General features: G+C 39.1%; 1 protein-coding gene across 1 annotated transcript in view; it reads right to left on the bottom strand.

Annotated features, from left to right (window-relative positions):
- The window catches only part of Top1 (DNA topoisomerase I), an 88326-nt gene that overhangs the window by 3959 nt on the left and 56775 nt on the right, over window positions 1-27592 (bottom strand). The window contains exons 9-18 of the mRNA XM_059261833.1: window positions 23676-23791; window positions 18699-18820; window positions 17640-17762; window positions 14473-14660; window positions 14061-14205; window positions 7035-7178; window positions 5545-5730; window positions 4686-4754; window positions 4011-4125; window positions 2917-3044 (exon numbers count right to left, since the gene is read on the bottom strand). Coding sequence (XP_059117816.1) covers window positions 2917-3044; window positions 4011-4125; window positions 4686-4754; window positions 5545-5730; window positions 7035-7178; window positions 14061-14205; window positions 14473-14660; window positions 17640-17762; window positions 18699-18820; window positions 23676-23791 — 1336 coding nt within the window. The remainder of the gene's footprint in view (window positions 1-2916; window positions 3045-4010; window positions 4126-4685; window positions 4755-5544; window positions 5731-7034; window positions 7179-14060; window positions 14206-14472; window positions 14661-17639; window positions 17763-18698; window positions 18821-23675; window positions 23792-27592) is intronic.

The following is a 27592-nucleotide window of genomic DNA, read 5'->3' as shown; positions in this document are numbered from 1 at the left end:
GGAATAAAATGAGCCAGAGAGGGACAAGAAGAGTTCCATCTAAGAACGTAAAACCTGGGAGTTGTTAGTGTTTTCTAGGTACAAACACAGGGGTGGCTTTATGAAGACGGGATGTACAATGACCACAGAAAACAATCCAACCTCTGTTTGCTTCTCATTCATGTTCTTCAGTGAACTTTTTCTAAAAGAGTATCTAGAAATCTGGTTGTAATCTTTCAGGGGAACACTTGGCTTTAGAGAACAGAGAAAGGCCCAGATGGCAGCTATTATCAAATGAATCCTGTGCCAGGCTTTAGTTTTCCTTTGTTGTTAGTCTGTTTGGTTTTTTTGAGACAAGGTCTCACTACGTAGACCAAGCTGGCCTAAACTCACAGAGATCTGCCTGATTCTGACTCTCAAATACTGGGACTATAGGTGTGGGTCACTATGCCTGGCCTTTTGCATCTCTTTTAAGAATACTGTAGGAGAAACTAAACACCGAAGCTGGACACTCAAATATCTACTAAGGAAGTACAGATCATTTCCCACATTCTGTCAACATTTTTTTTTTTTTTTGGCCAGGTTTGAGGAAAAGGGTACATTAATATCTAGGAAATGAAAACATGGCAAATGGCATTAATTAGGAATGGCCTAACCTTAGCTTTCTGTTTTAGAAAGTAAGGAAGTCTAAATTAAGAAGAAAATTAGTCATCACTCAATAAGAGATGTGAAAAGAATCAATTGATTTTTCCACCACAAAGGTAATCTTATGGAATCCCTATCTATAAAGAAAAGACAGAACATTTTCATCCTTTCTTGCTTTTTGGTACCCTTACCCCTGTGATCACCCTGATGACCTGTGAGGACAAGAGAATATCCTAGAGTAAATACACGCTGGCTTATTGTTGACTGAGCCTAAAATTTGTTAGACAAACACCCCACCCCACCCCACCCCACTCCATCCCTGGGGAAAACAAAACAAAGTAAAACAAAAAAACCCACACAAAATGCAGCCTAAGATTAGGAACAGTCCACCACTGTGAAAGAATCATTAAATATGTTTTACTGTTAGTGGATTCCTTCCAATATCTATGTCGTTCAAAACGTTACTGGAACTGACTCTGCACACAAAAGCATCACAGCTACCACTAGCCAGATGCTTCTTGGGCCAGAAATGCAGCAAACCACAGTCTAAACCATTTCTGTGAATGCTACACTGGCAAGCTATGTCAAATTCTCTCAGAGCATCAAAGACTCCATTGATTCACTAGGCAGTGGGGGGTGTGTTTGCTTTGTGGGCACATAGGCGAAGGTTCCTAAGCTTGGAGGGCTCATGTGGCAGACATCCTAAGCCACTCAAACAGGGGTTCCAGAGTAAGAGCAACAAATGCTCCAGGAAGGGTCTTCTGACCTAGGTAAACAGCACCCCAGTACTCATGCTTTAATCTGAGCTTGGAAATGACAACATGTGGAAAGTAAGCAGTATCAAGAGGATCTCTGTTTAACAGAGGGGCAAAGCAAAGGCAAATGCTAAGGTGGCAGTTCGTGAGTTTCTTGGCTTGCTGACCCTATACACGGACTAGAGAGCTCTGTGATCTGTATTCACTCACTGTGGATACAGAGATCCCTTCAGGCCAGCTGCAGCACAGCCTCTACGTTGTATCTTTATATACATTATGCTGGGGTACTCAATAGAAGAAAAATATTCTGAGCCTGAATGTGTGTTAAGTTTCAATACAAAGCAGTTTCTAAAACTCAGTTGTCCAAGAACAGAATTCCATAAACTTCGGTGGAAAAAAATTGTATCTGCACTTTGGCTAGTCTATAGTTGAATTTTATTATTTCCTTTTTAATTATAAGTGTGGGCAAGAACCCAAACAGATGTTGAATACTTCCCTATTATACATTACAGTGTTACAGAACTCTTGAAATATCACTTTTATTTAGTACTATCTTTTTTTGGGGGGGGGGGATCATTTGATATTTCCTACGTGGAGAGTAGCTAGTCAACTAAATACTTTTACTCCAGTTGGAATAGCAATAATTATAGTAGCTCATGTAGCACTATATAGTAATTATTAGGACCACCTCAAGACCTTAAATGGGGATATTTATTCCTGTGCCACAGACTGAATTTTAATATAACTGGTTTCCATTGTGCAACTGTTTTAACATGAACTATCTGCAAATTTTCACTGTGGGTTAGGGAGTTCAGATGCATAGTTAATCAGCCAATGCTAATTATGCACGGTAGTGGAACAATATCACCTTGTTTTTGTATCAGTCTCTACCTACAGGGCACAACCCTAACACAGTCAGATCTGAATTCAACAGATGTAAAGAGTTGTGCTAGGATTAGGGGGAATTAAACACCATTGCTTGACCAGCTTTTAAACCTGAAACAATCTGATAGGAAAGAGTTAATTTTCCCTTCCCCTGCTTCTACCCTGGGGATTAAACCCAGGGTTTCATGTATGGTAGACAAGCATGGGTAGGCTCTACCACTGAGGTGTATCTTCAGGATCTTAGCTAGAGCACTAAGACTTTATTTTTGTGGTGCTAGGGATGGAGCCTAAGGCCTGTTATACACCAGACAAGCATTCTACCACAAAGCTGCACTCTTATTTCCATTTTCTTAAGCATATAACAGGGATGACAATTAGCTATTCAAGGGGCATCAAAGTTAGCACTTCAAAATAGAAAGTAATTAATATAGAACTTGTGTCCCCAGCACAAATATTTTAGGAAAAAAACAAATACCACAATACTATCCAATTATCTCCACTTTTTATCTATAGAACAGATCTTTCTTCAGAACAGACCCAGCCTAGCCTGCTGTTATCCAGCCTACACAAGGTCAGATTCCAGACGCCTCTCATTTCCAGATGATATCATACATGACTCCCTTTGCTACCCCACCTTCGGACCCCACCATACCTTAGACTGCAAGTTCATCATTGACTTCTCAAAAGTCTTTGGTGGCGCCCTCTGGTGGTTACAAAGAATTGCAACAGCTCGATTGGCACGATTATAAGATAGAATCTTTGCGGTTACATTCTCATCAGCTGTAAAGAAATATAATAGTAACAGAGTCAATTTGTATACCAATAATGTATACATGAAGTATCTCTAGGGACTTCATCCTTGTGATGTTTGTACCAGTCTTCAACTTATCATAACCAACTTTCTCTGAAGGCACAAGGTCAAATTTTGAGTCAAAGGCAGGAAATTTCTACATAAGCCTGAATGAGTTCTTATCACAAGAGTTATTCTGGGCCTCTATTTACTTTTCTTTTTCATTTCTTTCTTTCTTTCTTTTTTCGAGACAGGGTTTCTCTGTATAGCTTTGGTGCCTGTCCTGGATATCGTTCTGTAGACCAGGCTGGCCTCAAACTGACTGGCTCTGCCTCCTGAGTGCTGGAATTAAAGGCGTGCATCACCACCACCCGGCTTTTCTTTTCTTTTTTTAACTTTAGTAAGTTACTGTCTGTAACTCCAGTTCCAGAGAATCCGACACCCTCACATAGACACATATGCAGGTGAAAACCTGATGCACATAAAATAAAAATAAACTAATTAATCCCAGCTGTGGGGGGGCTTAGGCAGAAGGTTTACTGTTTGAGGCTAGCTTGGAGCACTAATGAATACAGTGTGAGAACTTGATTTAAGGGGATAAGAAAGAAAGTACTAGGAGTAATTATTACATACTATTATTGAGACAAAAAATAACAGAGAAAAAGATTTATTCTCATATTTTTCTGGTAACTGTGACAACTTTTACCCTCTCCAATTTAATAGCATTGTCTGTACCTTGTGAGCTTTAAGTAGCACAGACAAAACACAAAAATTCTTAGAGAAAGAAAGTTCCGTTAGCATTTTATGAGATTAATCTAGAATTTGGGGCAGGACTGGGAAGAAAGGCACTGGTTTTGTTTAGACAGCTAAGCCTCTTCTAGAGGTTGGAGGGAAAGAGTGAAGGTCAAGAAGGACACTGGAAACATCAGCAGGGCAGCCCTATAGTCACTACTTACGGGCTGTGAGCTCTTTAAGCTGCTGCTGTAGCGTGATGGAGGCATTGTACGTACGGAACACCTTGGCGGTCAAGCCCTCCATGAGATCCTGAAGATGCTTATTTAGAATACCAGTCTGCAGAAGACAAAACAACACAGAGGATACTGGAACTGGGTAAAAGTCAAACTACCCTTTCCCTGGCAACAAGTACTAGGAATCACTGTGCCAGTGCTGTCAGCATCCTGACAAGTTACGGCCCTGTCCATCAAGGAGGGAGCCAAGAGGGAAAATAATTCCAGAATACATGATTGCACGATACCTTTCTACTAAGTACTTCAATCTTGAGCAGTTCAAAATAAGTGTGTTCTTTCCTATAAAAATCTCCCAGTACAGAAATCAATGAGTCTTAGCTCCCTAGCACAGGCAGCTAGGCATCTCATAAAAGGATGCAGGAAAGAGGGAAAGATACGGTGGGCCTCAACTCCCTTCTGCCTTTAAGGCTTTGGTACTAATCTGAAGCAGAAGGTGTCTGTTTCTGGTTACAGATGCACTGTGTGCCCCAAGGGAGGAAGGGTATATAGAATGTCACTGACAAGCTAGCCTAAATGGACAGCCCAAGCGTCCTTTGGCAACTTTTTGTCTTTGGAAGCTGGAGATTGTCTGGGACTGTAGACCAGTGTCCTGTGTCTACTTACATTAAGTCGATCAAAAAGATCATCCTCAGGCTGCTTGTTCTCCATAAATAGTTGTAAGTTCTTAAAAACCTAAAAGAAATAAGTCTAATTATTATTTTTAAAATCTTTAGAATAACTTCAAATTCACAAAAACTTGCAAAACAGAGAAAAGGCACAGGGACCACCCATATATACTATACTGAAATTCTTGCTTTGTATGTGTAAATTTACATAAATACCTAAGTATCTGTTCTGAGCCATTTGTGGGTTACATATTGTATCTCTTTAGCTCTAAACATCTCAGTGTCTGTTTCCTAAAAACAGAAATACTCCTTTATAGTCAAACTATGCTTACCCCAGTTTTATATGACTTAGCTGATATGTACAGTTATCCAGTAGGCTATAGTAGTAAAGCGCCTGTATGCCTATCTCATGGGTCTATGGAACTGGAGCACACTCTACAGTGATGGGCTCAGAGCACTGAAAACTGAAAGATTATCATTTTATTCAGTTGGGAATTGGCCTGAGGCTAAACAAAGGCACAAGGTGGCAAGTGTGCAACATGACCAGAGGATGCTGATGTGCTTACATCACTGAAGTGGTTGGGTCCAATCTTATGCTGAGTTTGCTCTAAGGGCTAACTCTCTGCAGACTGTTACAAACTGCTTCCAGAGATGGCTACACATTCCTAGCAAGTAGCAGAGATTGCAGGATGGGGCTAAAATGAGGCACACAGCACATACACAGCACCAAGCAGTATCTCTCTTTGAGATTATTTTGAGCCCAGCAAAATGTGGAGCATACAAAAAGCACTCAATAAATATTTGTTGAATGAACAAGTAAAAAAGCAAGCCAGAGAGCACAGGCCACATGAACTTACTCGTTTCTCAACTGGAACTTTGTTATAGTATCTGATTGAGTCCTTCCCAGGAAAGTCAAATTCCACCACATATTCCTGACCATCCAATTCTGGGTGTAGATTGATGTGTTCCACTCTAAGTGAACAGCAACCCACAGTGTCTGCCGTTTCTCCTTCCTCCTTCTCATTGCCTGCTCTCAGAGCAAGCTGCACAGGAAAGAGGATTGGGGTTGTTAAGAAAGAGATAAGCATCAGTAAAGAGACATGGACCATATATAATCTCTAGGAAACCCCAAACCAGAAGCCCCCAATTCTTCTGTGGATGAAGCATCAGTCGGCACAGCCTGGAAACTCAGATTCTACAATGTTATGACTCATATGAAAGCCACAGGGATACTCAGAGACCAAGTTTCTCTACTCTATCCTTAGAATGGAGATAGAGGGAAGAGAAAAAAAAATTTTTTTTAAAATTTAATTAATCCATTTATTTATTTTAGGTCTGGATGCTCTGTCTGCATGTATGCCTACATGCCAGAAGAGGGTATTGGATTCCATTTTAGATTGTGTTGACCACATTTTAGATTGTGTTGCTGGGAATTGAACTCAGGACCTCTGGAAGAACAGCCAGTGCTCTTAACTGCTAAGCCATCTCTCCAGCCCCCAAGAGAAAAAAATTTAACAAGGCAACAAATATTTTTCCTTTGGGCAGTCAGATTAAAAACTATTATCCATTTTGTGAGAATTCAGAATTTGGGCTAAAATATAAGCACTGTAAAATGGGAAAAAAAAAATCACATGAGTACTAAGAAACTGAACTCTATAGCATTATCTTTCAAACTGTAGTTTTAATAAATCATACTTTTTGTTTAACCAACTTTACAGGTTATAATCATCTTTTTCTAAAAGAATGAAGTGGAGAAGAAATATCAGAATTTAGGGCTAGCAGTTAAGCAGTGGTTTGTGCAATTTCTGAATTAATTGCATACAAATAAATGTGAGTTGGACTTTGACATAAAATAAGTACTTTTCATTATGGGTTATGGTTTAAAAAAAAAAAAAGAAGGCCGGGCGGTGGTGGCGCACGCCTTTAATCCCAGCACTCGGGAGGCAGAGCCAGGCGGATCTCTGTGAGTTCGAGGCCAGCCTGGTCTCCAAAGCGAGTTCCAGGAAAGGCGCAAAGCTACACAGAGAAACTCTGTCTCGAAAAACCAAAAAAAAAAAAAAAAAAAAAAAAAAAAAAAAAAGATTTAAAAGTGTCAGTTATCCTTAACCCCTCCCCCCAAAAAAAGTTCAATTTATGCAGATCCTCCTGTTACGAACATGAGCAGCACTCAACAATAAACATATTGGTGAATGCCTCTTTTTAATCCACATTTACTTTTCCTACTAGGATAGATTTGATTATAAGTCACACAGCAGATATACACTCCCAACCCCTGTACTTAGGGAGTCAACACTCCCTATACCTATAAACAGAACTGTCCAATGCAAATAAAGGAACCTGCTCCCACCTTATCAATGAAGTACAGTGCTACAGCTCTCTGTCGAACTTTCATCTCTTTGGACTTCCAGTCTTCCCGATACTGATTTCGGATCTTGTCCACACACTTCTTCAGCCGTCGAGCAGTCTCGTATTTCTGCCAGTCTTTCTCACCCTGTAGAGACCCCAAAGGTGTATTATTTACAAAGAGTAAAATAACACACTGAATATTCAGAGCTCTATATCCAAGAACAGCAACTTGAGCTTAAGCGAGGCTGAAAAGCATAGAACCGAAGAGAAAGTCTGGAGTATTTATAACCTGACAAAAATACATTCTGTTCTATTTTCATACAACTGACTCGTGTATAATTGCTAAGAAAGCTTCCCAATCTCTAAAATGCTCACACTCTTTGGAGAAGCCCACAAACCATGCCCCCAAACTGACTTTTTTTTTTTAAAGGTTTATTATTATATATACAGTATTCTGTCTACATGTATGCCTGCAGGCCAGAAGAGGGCACCAGATCTCATTACAGATGGTTGTGAGCCACCATGTGGTTGCTGGGAATTGAACTCCAGGACCTCTGGAAGAACAACAGTGCTCTTAACTGCTGAGCCATCTCTCCAGTCCCCCAAACTGACTTCTGTCAACATAAAGAATATAAGCATTCCCATTCCCTCACAAGTACCACAGCCTTGCTCCCAAATCTCAGATCCAATACCAGTTTTCTGCTAGCACTGAATTCTATTAAATTCAAGACAGCCATTGAGTTTCATGGAGCTATCAAAGAAACAGAACCTAAGACTACAACATGTAATCACCAAGGAACACAATGACTTCCATTAACAGTTGCAATTATTCACTATTTTCTAACTTCTGCATTTAAAAGCAGTGTCTGGTTAGACTGAGAAAAACAATGATTCTGGGAATACCTTCCTTCTTTTTTGTTTGTTTCAGGACAAGTTTTTTTTGTATAGCCTTGGTTGTTTTAGAACTAGCTCCATAGACCATGCTGGCCTTGAACTCACTGAGATACGCCTGTCTCTGACTCCTGAGTGATGGGATTAAAAGTGTGCGCCGCCACCACCTGGTACCACACCTTTTTTTAATGGAACTTTTGACATACAGTTTAAAGGTCTGACCCTAAAGGCCATAAACTGTTAGGAAAATGTAAATGTATTGTAAATGAAAATGTATTGTAAACCTAACCAAGAACCTGTGACTAGGGAGCTCATACGTCTGAGAGGTGAACGTACTGTTATGATTTTGCAAAATACTGGTATGGTATCAAACTGCCTTCTAAATACGTATCTCTACACTCATAGACTAGTGCAGCTCTTGGTCCTCATCAGCAAAGCTTGTGCAATGTGAATATGGTTAATACCAAGGCTGCAACTGATCAAAGTACAGAGAACAAGTGTCTGTGGAATGCTGCTCATCCATGAATGGGACCTCCACATTATACACTCTGACCTCAAGGTTCAGGAAGCACTGGAAAAGGAGATGGAAAGACTTTTTAAGAGGCACAGGTCAGGGAGGACTGGGGCTAAAGTATCTTCTGGACGTGGTAATCGCATTACACAGGAACTTAAAAGCAGTTGTGGCTGCCTACACAAGATCAAGCCAGTTAACATTCCTGAATGAAGTGAGGAAGGGAGGGATAGCAAGCCCTAACTTGTAGCTGAGGAGTTACTGACATCTGGTGGCTGCTGGTGTGTACTTGATCAGTTTTCTTTAGAGGTGTGGTTCCTGGTAGCTTTCCCATGCCCCAGTGGATGGCTCTACATACACACACACACACACACACACACACACACACACACACACACACACACACACACACACACACACGGGTACCACTAACTCAACTGAGTAGGTTACTAAAAAGAGTTGCCATGAAACTGAGAGGAAGGTAGGGGTGCGTGTGCGTGTGGTTTGCGTGTGTGTGTGTGTGTGTGTGTGTGTGTGTGTGTGTGTGTGTGTGTGTGTGATGGGGCGGGGAGGAATATGGGAATAGTTGAAGGTGGGAAGTTGGGGTGATCCAAATACACTGTATGCATGTGGGTAGCCATTCCAGCTTTGATCCGGAAGTTCCAACCCCCATTGAGGCTTCAGTAACTGTCATGCCTACAAGGCGGGGCCAAGAGAGGGCCCTGAAGACCCAAGAGCTAGATGTGCCGGCTCTCTTGGTTCCTGGACCCTGGATGGGGGACGCTGGACACTGGAGGTAGACCGAGCAGAGTTCTCCAGAGAACATCGCCAGACTGCGCCACACCTTTCCTAGACCCTGCAATCTACCTATCCCTTCATTTGTAAGTTATGCCACTAAATAAACCTCCCTTTTAACTACGTGGAGTGGCCTTAATAATTTCACCAATATGCATGTATGACATTTTTAAAGAATAAATAATAAATATCATAAAACTGGAAACAGACCCACAAGCTAGGACTAATAATGTCAAATGCAAAAGATCAGGAAAATTCCACATAGGCAAAGAGTTTGACACTAATACAGGAAAAACTGGTTCTTATGAACACAAGGATCTGGGGCTGAAGAGATGGCTTAGCAGTTGAGACAGACCTAGGTTCAGTACCCATATCAGTAGTGTCCTATGACTCTAGCTTCAGAGGGATCTGATGCTTCCCACTTCTGTGGGTATTCAAATGCACATGCCCCCACACAGACACATGGGTAAAATAAACACACAGAATTAAAGAATAAGAAATTACTTAAGAATCTCTACTCCTGATCCTTTGATCTTCCAACAAATGAGAGGAGGTGGAAGTGATTTCTTTTTATAAATTCTTGTTTTCCACCTGAGACATAAGGACCTGATCCATAGGACCTCATGAAACCCTTGAGACATAAGAACGATGGTCAAGGTAACCAGTCTTTACGCACAGAGGCATGGGGGTACATGGGACAAAAAGGCAAACTTCCAGATCTCAACAAGCTCAGAAAGCAATGCTTATTTGGATGTGCTAAGGAGTCATCAACATTTCCTCACAACTGTGTGTGTACTATTTGTATGTGCTGTTTGGTTTAAAACAAGGGGTTCAATAACTAATAGTTGTCTCATTTCCTGGGGAGCTGAAATTTTTTTTTTGTTTTTTTGTTTTTTGAGACAGGGTTTCTCTGTGTAGCTTTGCACCTTTTCCTGGATCTTGCTCTGTAGACCAGGCTGGCCTTGAACTCACAAAGATCCACCTGCCTCTGCCTCCCGAGTGCTGGGATTAAAGGCGTGCGCCACCACCGCCTGGCTGGGAGCTGAAAATTTCTAAGTACAACTTGACATTTAAGAGAATGAATTAATTCAAAAAGTACAATACAAGCTGTCCTCCTGTATAAGGCAATGATGCATTTATTACATAAACCACTACCAACAAGACACCTGAAAGGCTCACCAAAACACATTTATCAAGCCAGGAGTGGATTCTACCTCAACAATCCAACTCACAAGGCATCATCAGTCTATCTCAATGATTGCTTTGAGAAAGTCATATAAGTAAGTTACATAAGACACCTCTATAGCAGCTTTCCCTTCATACTGGGATGGAGGTCAGGAAAAGAAGTTACCCTGCAAAGGGCTAACAGGAGAGGGTGGGCCTCCAAGTATGCTTGCCCTGGTTGCTTTCAGTGCTGCTGAGCAATCTATAAAATGATAACAGACTTAAAACCTTCTTGGAATGCTTCTAAAAAATATCCACCTAGGCCTCCAGGGAGAGTCACAACAAAACCACTGTGGAAGGTGTGCAACACAGGACAGATTGTCGGGTAAGACAGGCCCAGGGATCCCTACTGTCTTTTCCTCCCCAGCACTGAGTTATAAGCAAGTACTACCATGCTCAGCTTTTTTTATTATTATTAATGTGAATTGCCACATCTTTTATTTTTATTTTTGAAAATGTCATACATGTGTGCTGTGTGATATCGTTCTGTATGCTGTGAATATGTGTTGCTCTGATTGGTTGAAAAATAAAATTCTGATTGGCCAGTAGCCAGGCAGAAAGTATAGGTGGGATAAGCAGACAAGGAGAATTCTGGGAAGAGGAGGGCTGAGTCAGGAATCAACAGCCAGACACAGAGGAAGCAAGAAGACAAGGCAAAACTGAGAAAAGGTACCAAGCCACGTAGTTAAACATAAATAAGAATTATTGGTTAATTTAAGTGTAAGAGCTAGTCAGTAATAAGCCTGAGCTAATGGCCAAGCAGTTATAATTATTATAAGCCTGTATGTTTACTTGGGGGATGTGCATGGGAGAAAGTAGTCCCGACTGCCAGCTGGCCGGGACACAGGAAAACTTCGGACTACACATGCGTACAAATATGATCTTATCTATCTCTCATTTTTCCTCAAGCCCTCCATACCGACTATCAACTTCAAGTTTTTGGTTTTATGATAACTCACTAAGTACAGTTAGTGCACCCACAGATCCATGTATACAGACAGTGGCATGGTGGCATCAACTGGAGCATGTGAAATCTATCAGAATTTAAAAGAAAAAAAAAAAAATACAAACCAAGACCTTGCTACTTTGCCCTGGCTAGCCTGGAACTTATTATGAAGACTAGGATAGCCTTAAACTCAGAGATCCCTCTGCCTCCCAAGTACTAGGATTAAAAGCTTGTGCCACCCTGTCCAGGATATCAAAATATTTTTTGTAATTAAGTGATTGAATATACTGGATTTGGTGCTAAAATATGACAATGCCAGATCTTAGGGACAAGAATTTACTATATTTCTATTCTTACATATTTGAAATATTTTATTAAATATAAAATTCAGAAATGGTCAGAGGTTAAGAGCATTTGCTGCTCTTATAGAGGAACTAGGTTTGGTTCCCAGCATCCACACAGCAATTCAACACTGTCCCTACCGCTAGTTCAGAGAATCTGATGCCTTTTTTTGGACTCCGTGGCCACTAGGCACTTAACACAGTGCACATGCATTCATGCAGGCAAAACACTCATATGCATAAAATAAAAATAAATCTAAAATAACAACAGCCCCTCAAAACTCCCCAAGTTTGAATCTTTGTTTAAGAAAATAAAAGGAAAAAAATTATTTATTTAAGAACAGAATGCTTCTCTGGATAGCAACACAAAATTTTTAAAAAAACTATTCAAGGTGCTATCAAACTCCAACCTCTGAAGACATTACTGTTTTGTTAAATGGAAGACAGCCTAAGACAGGACTGAGAGCAAGTTCAAGAAGCCACAGGCGCCACCTCCTCACCCCTGGGCCCCAACAGTACCAGCTCTTTCAAGACCTGTAATGACTCTTTTTTTGGGATCTCATCATAGTTAAGTCAAGCTTGTACCTTGAGTACAAGCATCTAGACAGGGACAATCTGGGTGATTCTCAAGTTTACTGGTGTGTGGTATATGCACATGTGTATGTAGGTACAAATCCCTGTGCAAGTATAAGGAGACTCTCTACCTTATTTTTAAAAGATTTTTTATGTGTACGGGTATTTTGCCTGTGTACCACATGCATGCAGTGCTCACAGAGGGCATGAAATCTCCTGGAACAGAACTGGTTGTGAACTGCCACGTGGGTGCTGGGAATTGAACCCCAGTAATCTTAGTGGGTGCTCTTAGCCACTAAGCCATCTCTTTAGCCCCTCCACCTGATTAAGACAGGATCTCTAACTAAACCTGAAGCTCCCAGCTAAGCTGGCTGACCAGTGGGCTCCTGGGATCAGCATGTATCTGTCCCAAACACTGGGGTTACAGGCATGCACGGCTATGCCCAGCTTTATGTGGGTGCTGGAGACATAAACTCAGGTCAGGTCTTCTCACCCATTGAGCTATTTCCCCCAACCCTATTTGACAGTTTCAGTGTTACTGTTCACATCTTCGAATATCTTAACATAGTCTTTACTTACCCTTTTTTGTTCATAAGCCCACAACTCTGTTTAGAAGACCTCTTTAAAGATCTAATTTTAATCTGATTTCCTTTAAAAAAGGAATATTAAGGACGTTAAGAATAACTACTGTATTAATAAGAACGGTTACCTTTCTTCTAACACAACTGGATCCTTACACAATTTGCCCACCAACCTACAAGTGTGTAAAGGAATAAAACTAGGGTTTATCCACTTCTGTAGCTCTATAACCTAATTACAGGAGAGAAGAATAGCATGATTTTAACTGTCTTTCTCTGTTCTCCTTCCTGATTCTATACTTATTCAGAACCAGAAAAACTTATTTTGCAGTTTATTTGAAAAACGTATCCTGATGATATTTTTCAATAAGAAAGTAGTGAAACATGTCAGGCCACAGAGTATAAGCTAGAAAGTATACACCTACATAGCTTTTTCACCTGTAACTCTCAGATATTAACAGAAGCTAAATCCTTATAAACAAGAGTTTCAAAAGCCTTTAGCTTCAGAATTGTGAATAGGAAAGTCCTAGACTACACAGGACTAATTCCTTAGCTGTATTTGCTCTCTTTTGGTTGTTCACATTTCCATGTCTGTTAGAGGAAGCTACAAGCTACAAGAACTCTCCAGAGCAGAAGATATAGCTAGCTGGCTAACAAAATATCAAAACAGTCCCTCTCAATAAGTTTAACAACTGAAAACACATGAGTGTGTAAGATAGTATATGGTGGGCTTTCAATTACAACTGGTCCTAAAGGAACTTACTCACATGAGACCTCAGAAAGCTAGTATATAAAACTCTAGGTTTTTTTTTTTTTTATATAGCTTGTTTCTACATCCAGATAAAGTAATTCCTACACTTCTCACATCCTGACCACCAGATAGTAAATGCTAACTGTAAAGGCAAGAGCTGCATCTGCACAATTGCTGTTACTATAAATACACTGTGGTTGGAACATAGTGGGACTTCAGAAAATTTCCGTAGGTAAAATAACAATAGGACACAAACTGAAACAAGTTAATGGTAAATGAAAGCACTTGTCTCCTTTCAGGGCAGAAGGTAGGTTTTTAACTTGTTAAATCAAGTCTACAAAGCACACTGCAACTCAGCCAAAAGAGAGGGAGAGATTATCAGGCCCACCAAGAGGTGTAGCCTATAGTTATGCTTACCTTGATTCGTGAACTGGGATTCAGCATGATGTATTTAATAGAACCTTGGATGTTCTCTGTCCAGGAGACCAGCCAAGTAACCTTGTTATCATGCCGGACTTCTTTCCATTTATGTCCTGGAGGAGGAGAAGGAACCTTGGCATCTCTGTGAAAATAACCATGTAGATGGGAAGTGAAATGAAAAATGACACACCATGTTCCTTTTCATAACCAGAAGTGAACCTATCTCCTAAGTATGTATTTCTAATCTCCCTTTCCCCAATTCTGAACAAAAACTTGGAGACTTACCCACAGAAATATTAAGCTGTCTTTACAGATAGACTCTTAACACTATGAACAGTCCCAACCACCAGCCTTGAAGAAAGAAGCTTGCACCTCACTTTTGCCCCTAAAGGTGAACTTTTGTGCTCACTTGCTACAGTTGATAATGATGTCCTCAGGCATGATTCTTCTCTTCAGCATGCCCATCTTGGGGTGGTTACCTCGTCCACGGAAAAGCCCTGGAGGCTCTATCTTGAAATTGGCAATCCTCTCTCTATGATTATCCATAACACAAAAGCCATATTCTTTCAATAATTTTTCATTTTCTTCTTTGATTTTCTGAAAAAGAGTCAAAATGGATTCAAACTCCTGTCTGCTAGTACTTATTTTTATCTCTTGCAGGAGAAAGGTCAAGGTTAAGTCCAAAATTCACTCAGAAAAGAACTCAAATACAGGAAAATGTCTACTGGATCTTAAACTTACACATAATAAATCGCCAAAAGCAGAGGGAAGGACTTGGACTTGCCTCTACTGAATGTGCCTCCCCATGGGAGGCCTTGCCTTCTTGTGTGTGTGCGGGGGAGTGGATTGGGAGGGGGAGGCTGGGAGGGCGGGAGGACGGAAGAGGGGGATCTTTGATTGGTGTGTAAAATGAATGAAAAATTTTTCTTAATAAAAATAAATAAATAAATCACCAAAAGATCTGCTGAGAATAACTGACCTTATATCTAGCAGATTCTCACTTTTGTCTTTTGTAGTAGTGCTGAACGAAAACCAATGTATACTAGATAAGCACTCTACCACTGAGCTACAGCTTCAATCCTTGATCTTTTATTGTAAAGGGTATAGATTTATGAATGTCATTTATTTTTAGTTTAACTTAGTTTAATTTAAAGGATATGGTCTCATATATCCCAGGATGTTTTCAAACTCTCTATGTAACTAAAAATGACCATACATTTCTGATCTTCTTTGCCCATTTCCCAAGGGTTGATATTACAGGCATGTACCACCACCATGCATGGTTTTATGCAGTTCTGGAAGCAGAGTCAGGGCTTCACACAAGCCTTCAGGCAAGCCCTGTACCAAATGAGTTACTGCAGCCCAAGTCCTACTGAGATATTTTTATATGTTAACCTTAAAAATAAATACTATGAAGAGGGAGAAGTAAATGTCAGCTAATGAGGGAGTACTGAAAACAGGTAAAGGAGACTTGAGTCACAGAAAGGATATAAATTTTTTCCCCTCTAGTTTCAACTCCTTTATGGATTTTTTTTGTTTTGTTTTGTGGTGGAAGATAAATGCCTAAAAATGTTATTTGGCAGCCAGATCTTTGAGGCCAGGCTGGACTACAGAGTGAGTTCCAGGACAGCCAGGGATACAGAGAAACCGTCTTGAAAAACCAAAAATAAATTTTGTGCGTGTGTGCGCAGTGTGTATAATATGATAGTGAAAGTATAAAATTTAACCCACATCTTCAGAATGACTATTCTGTTTCATTGAGATATATAGACTTTGGGCCTGATTAACTTTGATATGTGGTATTTCCATTCCTTTTTAGTTCTTTATAATCAAATTTTATAAAAAACAAAAATTCATACTATGGGCTGGAGATGTAGCTTGGTTATAGAATACTTGTCTAGTATGCACAAACTTTCATTTCTTCATCTCCTAAATGAACACTTACAGACCCACTTAACTGAACAGCATTTCCCATGGGGTTTTAAACCTCAATAAACTTGTCTCAGATTCTTTATTGGGTATTTGGCATATAGTTTTTTGTTTGTTTTCTAGGGTGAAGCAAACCTAGGGCTTTATGTCTGTTAGGTAATCATTCTCCTACTGAGTTAAATCCCCAACTCCATTCTTTATACTATGTGATCCTTAGCCCATAAAAATATGGTTGTATGTGGGGAGTTCAGCCTCTTAATTTTCTAACCATTCTCCTCTACCTTATATATGGTGATTAGTGGTGGGTTTCCTCCCCTTCTTTCCTTGTTATTATTTTAGCTTTCACACAGGGCTTCGCTATCCTTAAACTCTTGATCCTCCTGCCTTAGCTCTACCCAGTTCTGGGATTATAAGAGTGCAACATCATGGCCCATAGGTGGATGAATTCTATGTAGTGATTCAATACAAGTCTTGCTCAACTTACTGACCACAGGTGTCCTTGCTAGGGGCCTAGACAAGGCAATGTTTATAAAAATGTTATTTGGACTAGTATTCCAAGAGCAAAGGTCCAAAGTGACCTTTATGTTTAAAAACACTGGGGCTATAGAGACAGCTCCATGGTTAAGGCAGTTCCTAGCACCCATACTGGGCAGCTCACAACCACATCTAATAGCTCTAGGTGACCTGACATCTTCTGGTCTCCAATTGTACCCACACACATATGCATGCATGTGCATACAATTAAAAATTTTAAAATCCCTCTAAGTAAAAAACTGACCAAATTTCAGTGACTTGGAAAACTACAAATAAAATGAACCTAAAATGAAAAAGTCTAATGCAATTTTGTTTCTTTTATTGAGATAGCCTGGTTCTTGCTTTGCAGTCCAGAATGGAACTTAACTTGCAGCAATCCTCTTGCCTCAAGCCTAAATGCTGGTATTATAGGCATGTACCAACACAGATAACTGTCAGTTAGAGTAGCTCAATACTTGTAAAAGTATGGACCAAAATAAATATTAAGTGACTTAAATTACAAGTCCTTTAAAATGCCAAAACTACAGCACCATGAAGTACAAAAAAACATTCTTTGAAATCCTTAACTTCTGACCCTTGTTAGGAAAACAAAAAACCTACCTCAGATTCCTCTAAACTACGGCTTGGCAACTTTTTCTAAATAGAAACTATTTTAAGCTTGAAGGCTATACAGTTTGTTTCAACTACTCAGAGAATATGAAAATAAATATTCATTTATGAAAACAGGCAGTTTGCAGAGAAAACACACGTTAGATACTAGAAGATCTTTTTCACGATGAGTATGACCAACACTGGGGAATGGAGATGTAGGACAGTGGCTAGATACCAAAGTAAAACATCTCAAAAGAATGGGTAGGTACATGGCCAGTATTATTTCATATGTCTTAAACCTGAGTACCTGTAGCCACTGAGGACCAGGACTCCACGTGCTTAAACACTACAGTAATAAAATTACTGATTGCTACTGAAGTACTCACAAAGCTCAATCTAAATTAAAAAAAAAAAGACTTTACTAAGTGAATCTTTATCACTGAAAAATATAAAATTAATGAAGTCAGTGTTGTCACAAGAACCAAGATAATTAGAGAAGTAATTAGAATTTTTCTATCATACCAGTTTTTCTTCCTTGCTCATCTGCTTCCGAGCCTCTGACTGGGCTTTGAAATACTGGCTCATCTGTGTGAAGTCGCATTTGCTTAAGTTGGTAATCATATTTTTCTCGTCATTAGTCATTTCCTAGTTGAATGAAAAGAATATAAATATATTAGTAAGTCTTATTTTTTGTAATTAAAGCATTAAATAAAAGGTGTCGAGAAAGGTAGCCAATACTCAGTGAGGTATTTTTTCCTTGGGGGGGGGTCCTTCTGTTATAAGTTGTATTCCTTTTTTTGTTTTGTTTTTGGTTTTTTCAGAGCTGAGGACCGAACCCAGGGCCTTAGCGCTCTACCACTGAGCTAAATCCCCAACCCCTATAAGTTGTATTCTTTTTGTATAAAAATATTCAAGTGATTTATGGAGAAAAATTACTCTCCATTTTTTTGAGATCCTTGACAAAAATACAAACTCATGAACACCAAGCATATGAATACCAACCTGAGAAAACATACTAATCAATTTCTTTAGTAATGAGAGTAAAAACCTTTTCTTAGTCTCCTGTAGAACTACTTACTACTCCTGTTCTTATTAAATCTGGCTTTAGAGATCCTTAGATGGTAAGTTTTAACTCAGCCTTTGTTTACATTATTCAAATGGAGAACAATGCAGTTTTTACCTAGGCCAACAGTATAGGTAAGCCAATATGAATCAAAATGGAATAGGAGGTCAGATTAATCCTGTGCAAAGACAGCAGAGACAATCCCTGCAGAAACAAACTTTCCTTCGTTCAGCTGAAATTGAGGTTTTCTGTTTAACCTATCTGATCTATCTGACCAACTCCTTCCTGCAGTCACATGAAAGCTAAGAGAAAAACACTCTTGTTGGACAAAACCCAATTAAAATAGTAAGAGACAAAAGACATACATCCTTTACTATAATCAAATTCAGAAAAGTTATTGATTAAACTATAATTTGCTTAAAAAAAATAACAACCTATCAAAACACTAATACATGGCTACACCTCCCAGTCAGCACTTTCGTAATCTATTAAATATATGAACACATGAGTCACAATACCTTTCTCCAATCTTTAAAGAAATTTTTCCTGAATATTTCCTTAGTAGTATATTCATGGTCAAGCATTTTTGCAAAGAATGTAGCTACTTCTTCTGCTTTGGGACTCAACTTCATAATCTTACCTAAAAGGAAGAAAATGGTTCAAATCAGTGAGGCACATCATTAATATTCTATGAGTACTGAATACTGGAGACATCTTTACTGATGGCTTACCTCTCCAAAGTATACAAAGGTCTGCTGACACATCATTATAACAACAACAGAGCAACATACTGTTATATATCTACTTAATAAAATTTCTCCTTCTCTTTAGTAGATATTTACCTGGGTCTTTTTTTGGAGACTATGCCAGTTAATTGTTCCCAGGTGCCTGCTCAGGACAGGGATGACCTGGGGAAGGCCCAGCCACTCTTCCTTTTCCTTTCAGCAAGCAGAGTCCTTTACACTTCTTCAATGGTTTTTAAAAATCAAATCCTCAGAAGGACTCCTGCCACTGCTAAGCTAAGCAGCCTCTGTTCAAGAAGGGGAGGAAAGGATAGGGGCAGGGAGTGGAAGAAAGGAATTGTGGGGAGAAGAAATAGGCATCTTTCTTCTTTAAAGTTACGTGGGTGGAATATGAATAAAATAAATATTCATTGCAGGCAAGCCCAGATTTCCCACATAAAAAGCCTAAACAAGACCTTCCTCTAGAACCTTGCTACGCAAAGTGCGGTACACAGACCAAAGGCATCACACACAAGTTTGTTGTAAATACCAAGTTTTGGGCCTCAACCCTAGACCTGGAATCAGAAACCGCATTGTGTATATGTGTGTGTTTGTGCATGTGGGGTTGTACATGTACAACAGTGCCCATGCATGTAGGTGTCAGTCCTTGCCTTCCATCTTGTTTTGAGATAAAGTCTCTCTTGTTCACTGCTACATATCCAGGCTAGCTGGGCACAGAGGCTCCTGTCAATTCTCCTGTCTCTACCTCCCATCTCTCCATAGGGAGATGCTGGAATTACAGACAAGTGTGCTACTTCATTCAACTTTGATGTGGGTTATAAGGGAACAACCTTAGGTTACTAGGCTTTCATAGGAAGTACTTTTTAACCACTGAGCCATCCTCTGCCAGAAACAGCACTTTGCAGCAATAGTGTACACCAAGAGTGAAGCACACTGCATCTGAAACCCTGGGAACAGCACCAGGTGTGCCTGGGTCTGGGCTGCAAGTATATGCAAAAGCTGCTCTAAAAAAGCCCCTGTGTTCACAAGGAAAGCCAGTAAACTGATAAGGAAAGTCTGGAGGACGCATAGGTTTTGTGTACCTTAGTGAGATTATAACTGTCAGTAAAAGGAAAGTACTTAGGAATTTAACCTACCAAATATTCAAAGACAATATTGTATTCCTAGGGCTAATTTCTATCTTTTCTTTAAAAAACAACAATAACAAAACAAAAAACAACCAGCCAATAAACAAACAAACAAAACTCAACTTTACAATACTATAAAGAAGCAACCTATGCCATAACAAAACTTGGCTGCATTCTAAATGAGATTAAATATAATCCTACTGACTTACAATTATGTAAGTACTAATAATTCAAAAGGATTCACATTCATTACAGAAAACTAAAACTTAACCAGAAGCCTACTCCTTGTATAATTCAGAAGACATCTTATCTTATAATGGATGGAAGTGCTCTTCCTGGCTGTAGGACACAGGGAATACAGGACAAACTGAAACTTGTGTGGTAGTGGAGGATCAGCTTGGAAGACATAATTTAAAGGGCCAATAGGTGGTGTAGTTCCCTCTCAGTCTTTTCAAGCTTCTGTTTTGAAAAGAAGTTTCCTGCTCCTCCCCCACCCTACCCTCAGGTCTCAACTAGAGTTGCCAGCAAAACTACAACATGCTTAAAATATAAAGGGGAGAAGAAAAAAAAAAATGAAGCCAAGGTGGCACTGGCCTACAATTATAATTATGTAGCATTCAGAAGGCTAAGACAGGAGGATTATGAGTTTGAAGCTAGCCTAGGCTATAGAACCACCATCTCAAAACAAAACAAAAATAAAAATAGAGAAGAAAAAATGTAAATGAATGTGTTGCCTGATATGTTTCACATAAACTAGATATTCAATGTTTTTATTTTGGGGGTGAGGGTGTCTCTGGATTATTTCACTGGCTTTGTCCCAGTAAAGAAGCTACTATGACTCACTGTTCTAAAAAAATGGACTGTGGAAAAATTAAACAACAGCTCCTACAGCAGAGCAGTGGGTGGAGGGCGTGTAGGTTCCCAGCAATAGCATTTGTGGAAGAGGCTGAGCTCCTGGAAACAGAAACTGTTGAGTCAGCTGACAGTGAAGGTCCACAGCAGAGGCTGAAATTCTGTGCTTCAACAACCAGGTCCTGCCTACCAGAACTTACTTATCAGCTTGGACTAACAAATCAAGTAGGAGTTTTACAACCTTAGGGAGGAAATCCCAGGACGACCAACAGATAAAACACCAGCACTCCAATAGTGGAAAGCTAGGAAAATGGAGGAAGGGACTGTAGCCAACAATGAGCTGGTCCCAGGCCTTAGTTTCTTATCTATCATCTAGTTTCCATCCATCACCACCTTGCCTTTCACAGTGAGGCTTTTCCAGCTGAGCTTTCTAAAGCTAGTAAGCCCACAACAGGCTACAAAATACTAGCAGCAATTGTCTTTTTCAAGACCTTGGACTTTGCCACCTCATGAGGAAGTTTACCATAAAGTATTTTCATAAGAGTCTCCAGGAATGACCCAGTGTATTGTGCTTTTTGATCAAACCATGTCAGACCATGAAGTGTTTTATGATGTCAACTTTCTAAATAGTTTGAATCAGTAGTCTCTATCTATTACTAGGACCTGGGTGTCTGAAGGCAAACATATTCAAAAAACACATTTTCCTGACATACAGAATGAGCTCTCTGGTCAAAACTAGCTGAACATCTCTTATCTGAAACATCTGGTATTTAGGCTTTCATTTCTTTCTCCCCCCTCCCCAAGTTTTTTAGAATTAGTGTGTGAGTGAGAGAGAGAGAGAATGTGTGAGTGTGTGTGTGTGTGTGTGTGTGTGTGTGTGTGTGTGTGTGTGTAAAGAAATGAAGTATTAGGCTGGGCATAATGGTGCACATCTTTAATTCCAGCACTCAGGAGGCAGAGACAGGTGGACCTCTGAGCTTGAGGCCAGCCAAGGCTATGTAGTGAGACCCTGTCTCAAAAATAAATAAATAAAAAATAATAAACAAACAAATAAATGAAAGAACAGAAAAAAGAGAGAGAAAGAAAGAAATGAGTTATCTTGAGGATGAGACCCAGGTTTATAACAAATTTGTTTCATACACACTGTTTTAAATGCTAAAGTAATGTCACATAATACCTTTAATGATATGGTGCACCCAAGTTTTACTTTTTTTTTAATTGCATGTATTTATTTAGTGTGTGTATTATGTGTGCAATGTGGTGGTCAAGAACAACATGAAGGAAGTGCTTCTCTTCCTTCACCATGGGGGCACTAGGGATTAAACTGAAGTCATCAGGCTTTGAAGCGAGTGCCCTTGCAGAGCCATCTTGTTGGCCCTTGACGTTTCACTTTGTAGTGTCATGTTGTAATTTAAATTTTAAAAAATTTTTCTGAAATCCAGATTTCAATTGTTGGATGCTAATAAGCCTATCCCATCCTAAACCCACAGGCATCTATGGTCCTGAAGCATTGCTGGTGGTCAAAGAGACATACCAAATAACTCAACTCTGAGTGCTTGCCACAGGTGCTTCTCAGCAGCTTTTCTGTCCAGTGTTTCTCCATAATGGTAAATAGACTATTTGGTTCAGAAGCACCCAGTCCTAGCACTCATCTATTAAAGGGGCCCAGATCTAGTTGGTGAATCTTTTTTTTTAAATTTATTTGTTTATTATGTATACAGTGTTCTGCTTGCGTATATCCCTTCAGGCCAGAAGAGGGAGCCAGATCTCATTACAGATGGTTGTGAGCCACCATGTGGTTGCTGGGAATTGAACTCAGGACCTCTAGAAGACTAGAAGAACAGCCAGTGCTCTTAACCTCTGAGCCATCTCTCCAGCCCCTAGTTGGTGAATCTTAAGCATACGTAGGGTTTGAGGAAAAAGACTAGCATCCCTGGACAGAACTCTTGGAATGAAGGCGTTCAGTTGAACATTACCACCTGATATACTGTCAATAAAAGGCTTGTGAAAGACTACTCTCAAATCTTTCAAACTCAAGGACAAAAACACAGATGATGTGACTCTCAGCCAATCTGGAAAGTTCCAAGAGATCCAAGTAGGTCAAATAGGGTGGCACATGCCTCAGGAGCAGAGGTAGGTTAATCAACTGAATTCAGGGCCAGCTGATCTACATTATCAAGTTCTGGGCCAGGCAGGGCTACGTAGTTAGAAAGTATCTCCAAAATAAATAAATAAATAAAAATAAGTAAATAAATAAATAAGAACCTAGGCAGAGCCTATCTTTAAAACTGATGCATCAAAGGCAAAGTGTTGCACTATATGGAGTGATTTTACAGCTTATGATTTCTACTGACAGGATGAATGGAAGCAGCTAATACTTTGCCAAACATTATTCCTAGTGACCTGCAGTTTGTTGGTATATATTATCACCAAAATAAAATGCTACTATTTGAGTAAGGCTTTTCTAACGATTCCACAGAATACAACAGCTTTCTAGAAATTGAGTTCAGATAAAAACCTTCAGTGAGTAAGCCATAGCCTGGCTATGAGCCACAAAGTAAACCTTTTTAGGATTACAGATAAGATACCAACAGCCCCTTTTCTTATGGTGCTTTTTAAGCAGCAAATGGGCCCTTTACCAAACCAGACAAGGTCAATAAAACAAAGTGAAGTAACTAGATAGGACTGTCCAGTAGAGGCGGCACCTTCATTTTCTATCCCAATAGAAGCAAACTCTTCTTAGCCAAAATTCAAACAACCTGAAATAACTCACCATCATAGTAAAACTTGACACCCTCTGGAAGAGGCTCATATGGTGGAGCAAAGACGGGCCCTTTGTGTTCTAGGAATTTCCACTTGATGCCTTCAGGATAGCGTTCTTCTTCCCACCTTTCAAAGACAAGGCACAACCTTATTAGGTGATCACTTCACATAATAAAAAGATCCTCACCTATTAAATGCCAATAATAATTATCTAATCAATTGATGGTACTCATTCAAAGTCTGGATTAGAATAACCTGTATCTCACTGAGAAAGGCAGCAATTTCAAGTAAGATGGAAGAATGTGGTAACTATTTCATTCAACTGTTTTAGGTAAAAGACAGTAGATATTAAAGACCATCATTCAAAGAGCCCAGCACTAACTAGGGAATATGAAAATGGGGATAACTGTTCTACCATGGTACCCTAATAACATGCCACAGTGGTATACATGAAAGAGGCATTACTATACTGATGACATGCAGGGAAAAGTACAAAACACAGCCAGGCAGGATGGTGCGTGCCTTTAGTCCCAGCACATGAGAGGCAGAGGCAAGCAGAACTCTTGAGTTCTAGGACAGCCTGATCTACATATCTAGTTCTATAACAGCTAAGGCTACATAGTAATACCTTGTCTCAAGACAAACTAAAAACAAAACAATCAAACAAAAAAGAAGTTCAAATGTAAAAAAAGGAATGAAATAATAGTTTAACTGAGGCACACTGAGTTTAAGGCACTTCTGAAATACATCGAGCTATCTAGCAGACACTTAGCAAAATTCTAAATAAATCACAGGTGCCATAACTTTCTGAAACTTTTTATTTAAAAGAAAATCAAGCATACAGAAAAAAACTATGGATAATACAATTAACTGTGGATATATACAAAGAACTATTGAAATGAATTACATTTCTATTTTGACTGATAAAGTTAGTTGTGGATAAATATACAATAAATAATTTAGCAATTATCCTTATAAAAATGGTCTTATACATAACTATAACACATATTATCAGGTCTAACAAAATCAATAATTTTCTAATATTTAGTCTGATTATAAATTCACCAATGAGATTAAATGTATTTTACAGGTCAAGATCTACTGGAAGATTATGCATTACAACTGACAGATGTTTCTAACACTTCCTTTACACAGACAGATCTTACCATCCTCATAGTTTGGAAAGAATCAGGTAGACAGAATGCATCTGACATACAGATTATTTTTAAACTTCTCAGATTCCATCTTTACTGCTACTTCTAAACAAAAAGAATTTTACGCACTCCTACGGGGATTTGTTTTTGTTTTTTTGAGACAGGGTTTCTCTGTGTGTCCCTGGCTATCCTGGAACTTGCTCTTTAGACCAGGTTGGTCTCAAATATCTGCCTGCCTCTGCCTCCCAAGTGCTGGGATTAAAGGCGTGTGACCCCACTGCCTGACTTATTCTGCTATTAACTAAATCCAAGTCCAATATTTTAAACAAAGTTCAGAAACAGAGTAAGAAATACATGAATCCCATCAAGTTGTAATAATACTGTTATATAAAACTGCAGTCAAAATATATTGTCAAGTAATTTTCAACAAGAGTTATGATGACCCAATGGTTAGAAGACAGATTCTAAACACTGGAGTTTGCAAAGAGTGACACTGGGAACATTCTTTATACTATACACAAAAGTTAACTAAAAAAAAAACAAACCAAGAGGGGTTGGGGATTTAACTCATAGGTAGAGCACTTGCCTAGCAAGCACAAGGCCCTGGGTTCAGTCCTCAGCTGGGGGGGGGGGGGGGGGGGGGGGCGGGAGGGGATGACAAACCAAGAAATTAAAATTCTAAATATAAGAGTTAAAATGCATTTGGACATTTAGGAGAAAATAAAGGGGAACTGCTTTACAACTGAATTTGACAGTGATTTCTTGGATATAATACCAAAAGTAACAACAAAACCACACACACGTAAGTTGGGCTACAAAATTAAAAATACCTGTGGATCAAATGGCATATTCAAGAAAGTGAAAGGCAACTCACAATGAAAGAAAATACCTGAAAGCTAGAAATCTAATAAAGAGTTACTATTATGAATACACAAAGAATTCCTTTTTGGTCATAACGGCATGGGCCTATAGTTCCAATAACTTGAAATGCTGAGAAGAAAAGAAAACTTGAGCCAGGAATTCAAGGCCAGCCAGAGCAATCACAACCAGCCAAAAGTTTTTGTTTATTTACTTTGTGTCTATGAATATTTTGCTCACATGCATGTATGTGCACCAAGTATGCCTGTTGGATCTCCTGGAAATGGGGTTACAGATGGCTGTGAATCATTATGTAGGTGCTAGAAATAGAACCGGGTCCTTTGAAAGACCAACAAGTGCTCTTAACCATTGAGGCATCTCTCTAGCCTAAACAAACAAACAAACAAACAAATGAATGAATGAATGAAATCTGGGTAGTAGAGGTACCTTCCAATTTCCTACAATGGATACACCACTCCCTCCAGAGTATATAAAGATTCCAATATCTATTTCTGTTCCACCAACACTCTTTTTTCCCCATCTTAGTGGGTCTCATTATAACTTTGTAATAGTGTAAAGTGGTGGTATCTCATTATAGCTTTGATTTTTGTTAATTAAGATGACAAATTTTATGTGCATTTTAAATATACATTCACATTATAAGTATTTAAATAATGCAGTTTTAAAGTGAAGATTTTATAAAAATCTTATATCTGGAAGGAACAATAAAGGCTTCCTATAACCAATAACCACTTTAAAAATAGGAAGTTACTCTACTAGAGATGATAAAAGCCTGGAATGCAGGAAAATATCTAATCCCCAAATCTACTACTCTCCAATTCAGAGAAAACGTCTGCAAACATATGAAGGCTTCTGCAAGTGACTTAAATCTATTTTAACGGTCACAGTGTTAATTGTGGAGGGGTTCAGAACACCATGTATCCTTTATATTCTTGACACCAACTGCATTGTTTTGAAATTAAGATTCTAAATCATTCCTCAAATACCTTCAAATTCAACATGGTTTTTCTTCAGGATCTATAACAATTTCCTTACCATTTAAGCAAACTAAGAGATTCAATGAAAGCTGGATGGTGGTGGCGCACGCCTTTAATCCCAATACTCAGGAAGCAGAGGCAGGTGGATCTCTGTGAGTTGGGGCCAGCCTGGTCTACACAGAGTTCTAGGACAGCCAGAGCTATTACACAGAAAAATCCTGTCTTCAAAGCCAAAAAAAAAAAAAAAAAAAAAAAGAAAAGAAAGAAAGAAAGAAAGAGATTTTTAATGAATCACTGAACACAAAACTTCAGTTTAGACAGAAAAATGCAAACATATCCTCGAATATATTAGTACACTGTTATGACTCAAATGGACCTAACAGATATCTACACTTCACCCAAAAATGTACAAAAAAAAAACCGTACCATCTTCTCAGCACCACATGGAACCTTCTCCAAAATTGATCATATATTCAGTCACAAAGCAAGTCTCAACAGAGACAAAAAATTGAAATAACCCTCTGTATCTTATCAGATCACCATGGATTAAAGCTGAATTTCAACAATAACAGAAAACCTACAAACTCACAGAAAGTGAACAACTCTCTACTGAGTTACCACTGGGTGAAGGAAGAAATAAGAAATTTATGACTTCCTAGACTTCAATGAAAATGAATGTACAGCATACCTAAACTTATGGGACAAGATGAAATTGGTGCTAAGAAGAAAGTTCACAGCACTAAGTGCCTTCATGAAGAATTTGGAGAGATCTCATAACAGCAACTTAATAACACACCTGAAAGCTCTAGAACAAAACAGAAGCAGACACTTCCAAGAGGAGTAGATGACAGGAAATAACCAAATTGAGGGCTGAAATCAATAAAATAGAAATTCTCTATAATACAAAGAATCAATGA

This window comes from Peromyscus eremicus, chromosome 4, assembly GCF_949786415.1.
Source record: "Peromyscus eremicus chromosome 4, PerEre_H2_v1, whole genome shotgun sequence".
Taxonomy (NCBI): Eukaryota; Metazoa; Chordata; class Mammalia; order Rodentia; family Cricetidae; genus Peromyscus; species Peromyscus eremicus.
The sequence above is the reverse complement of the archived record's forward strand: the minus strand, read 5'-3'. Positions and strand labels throughout refer to the sequence as shown.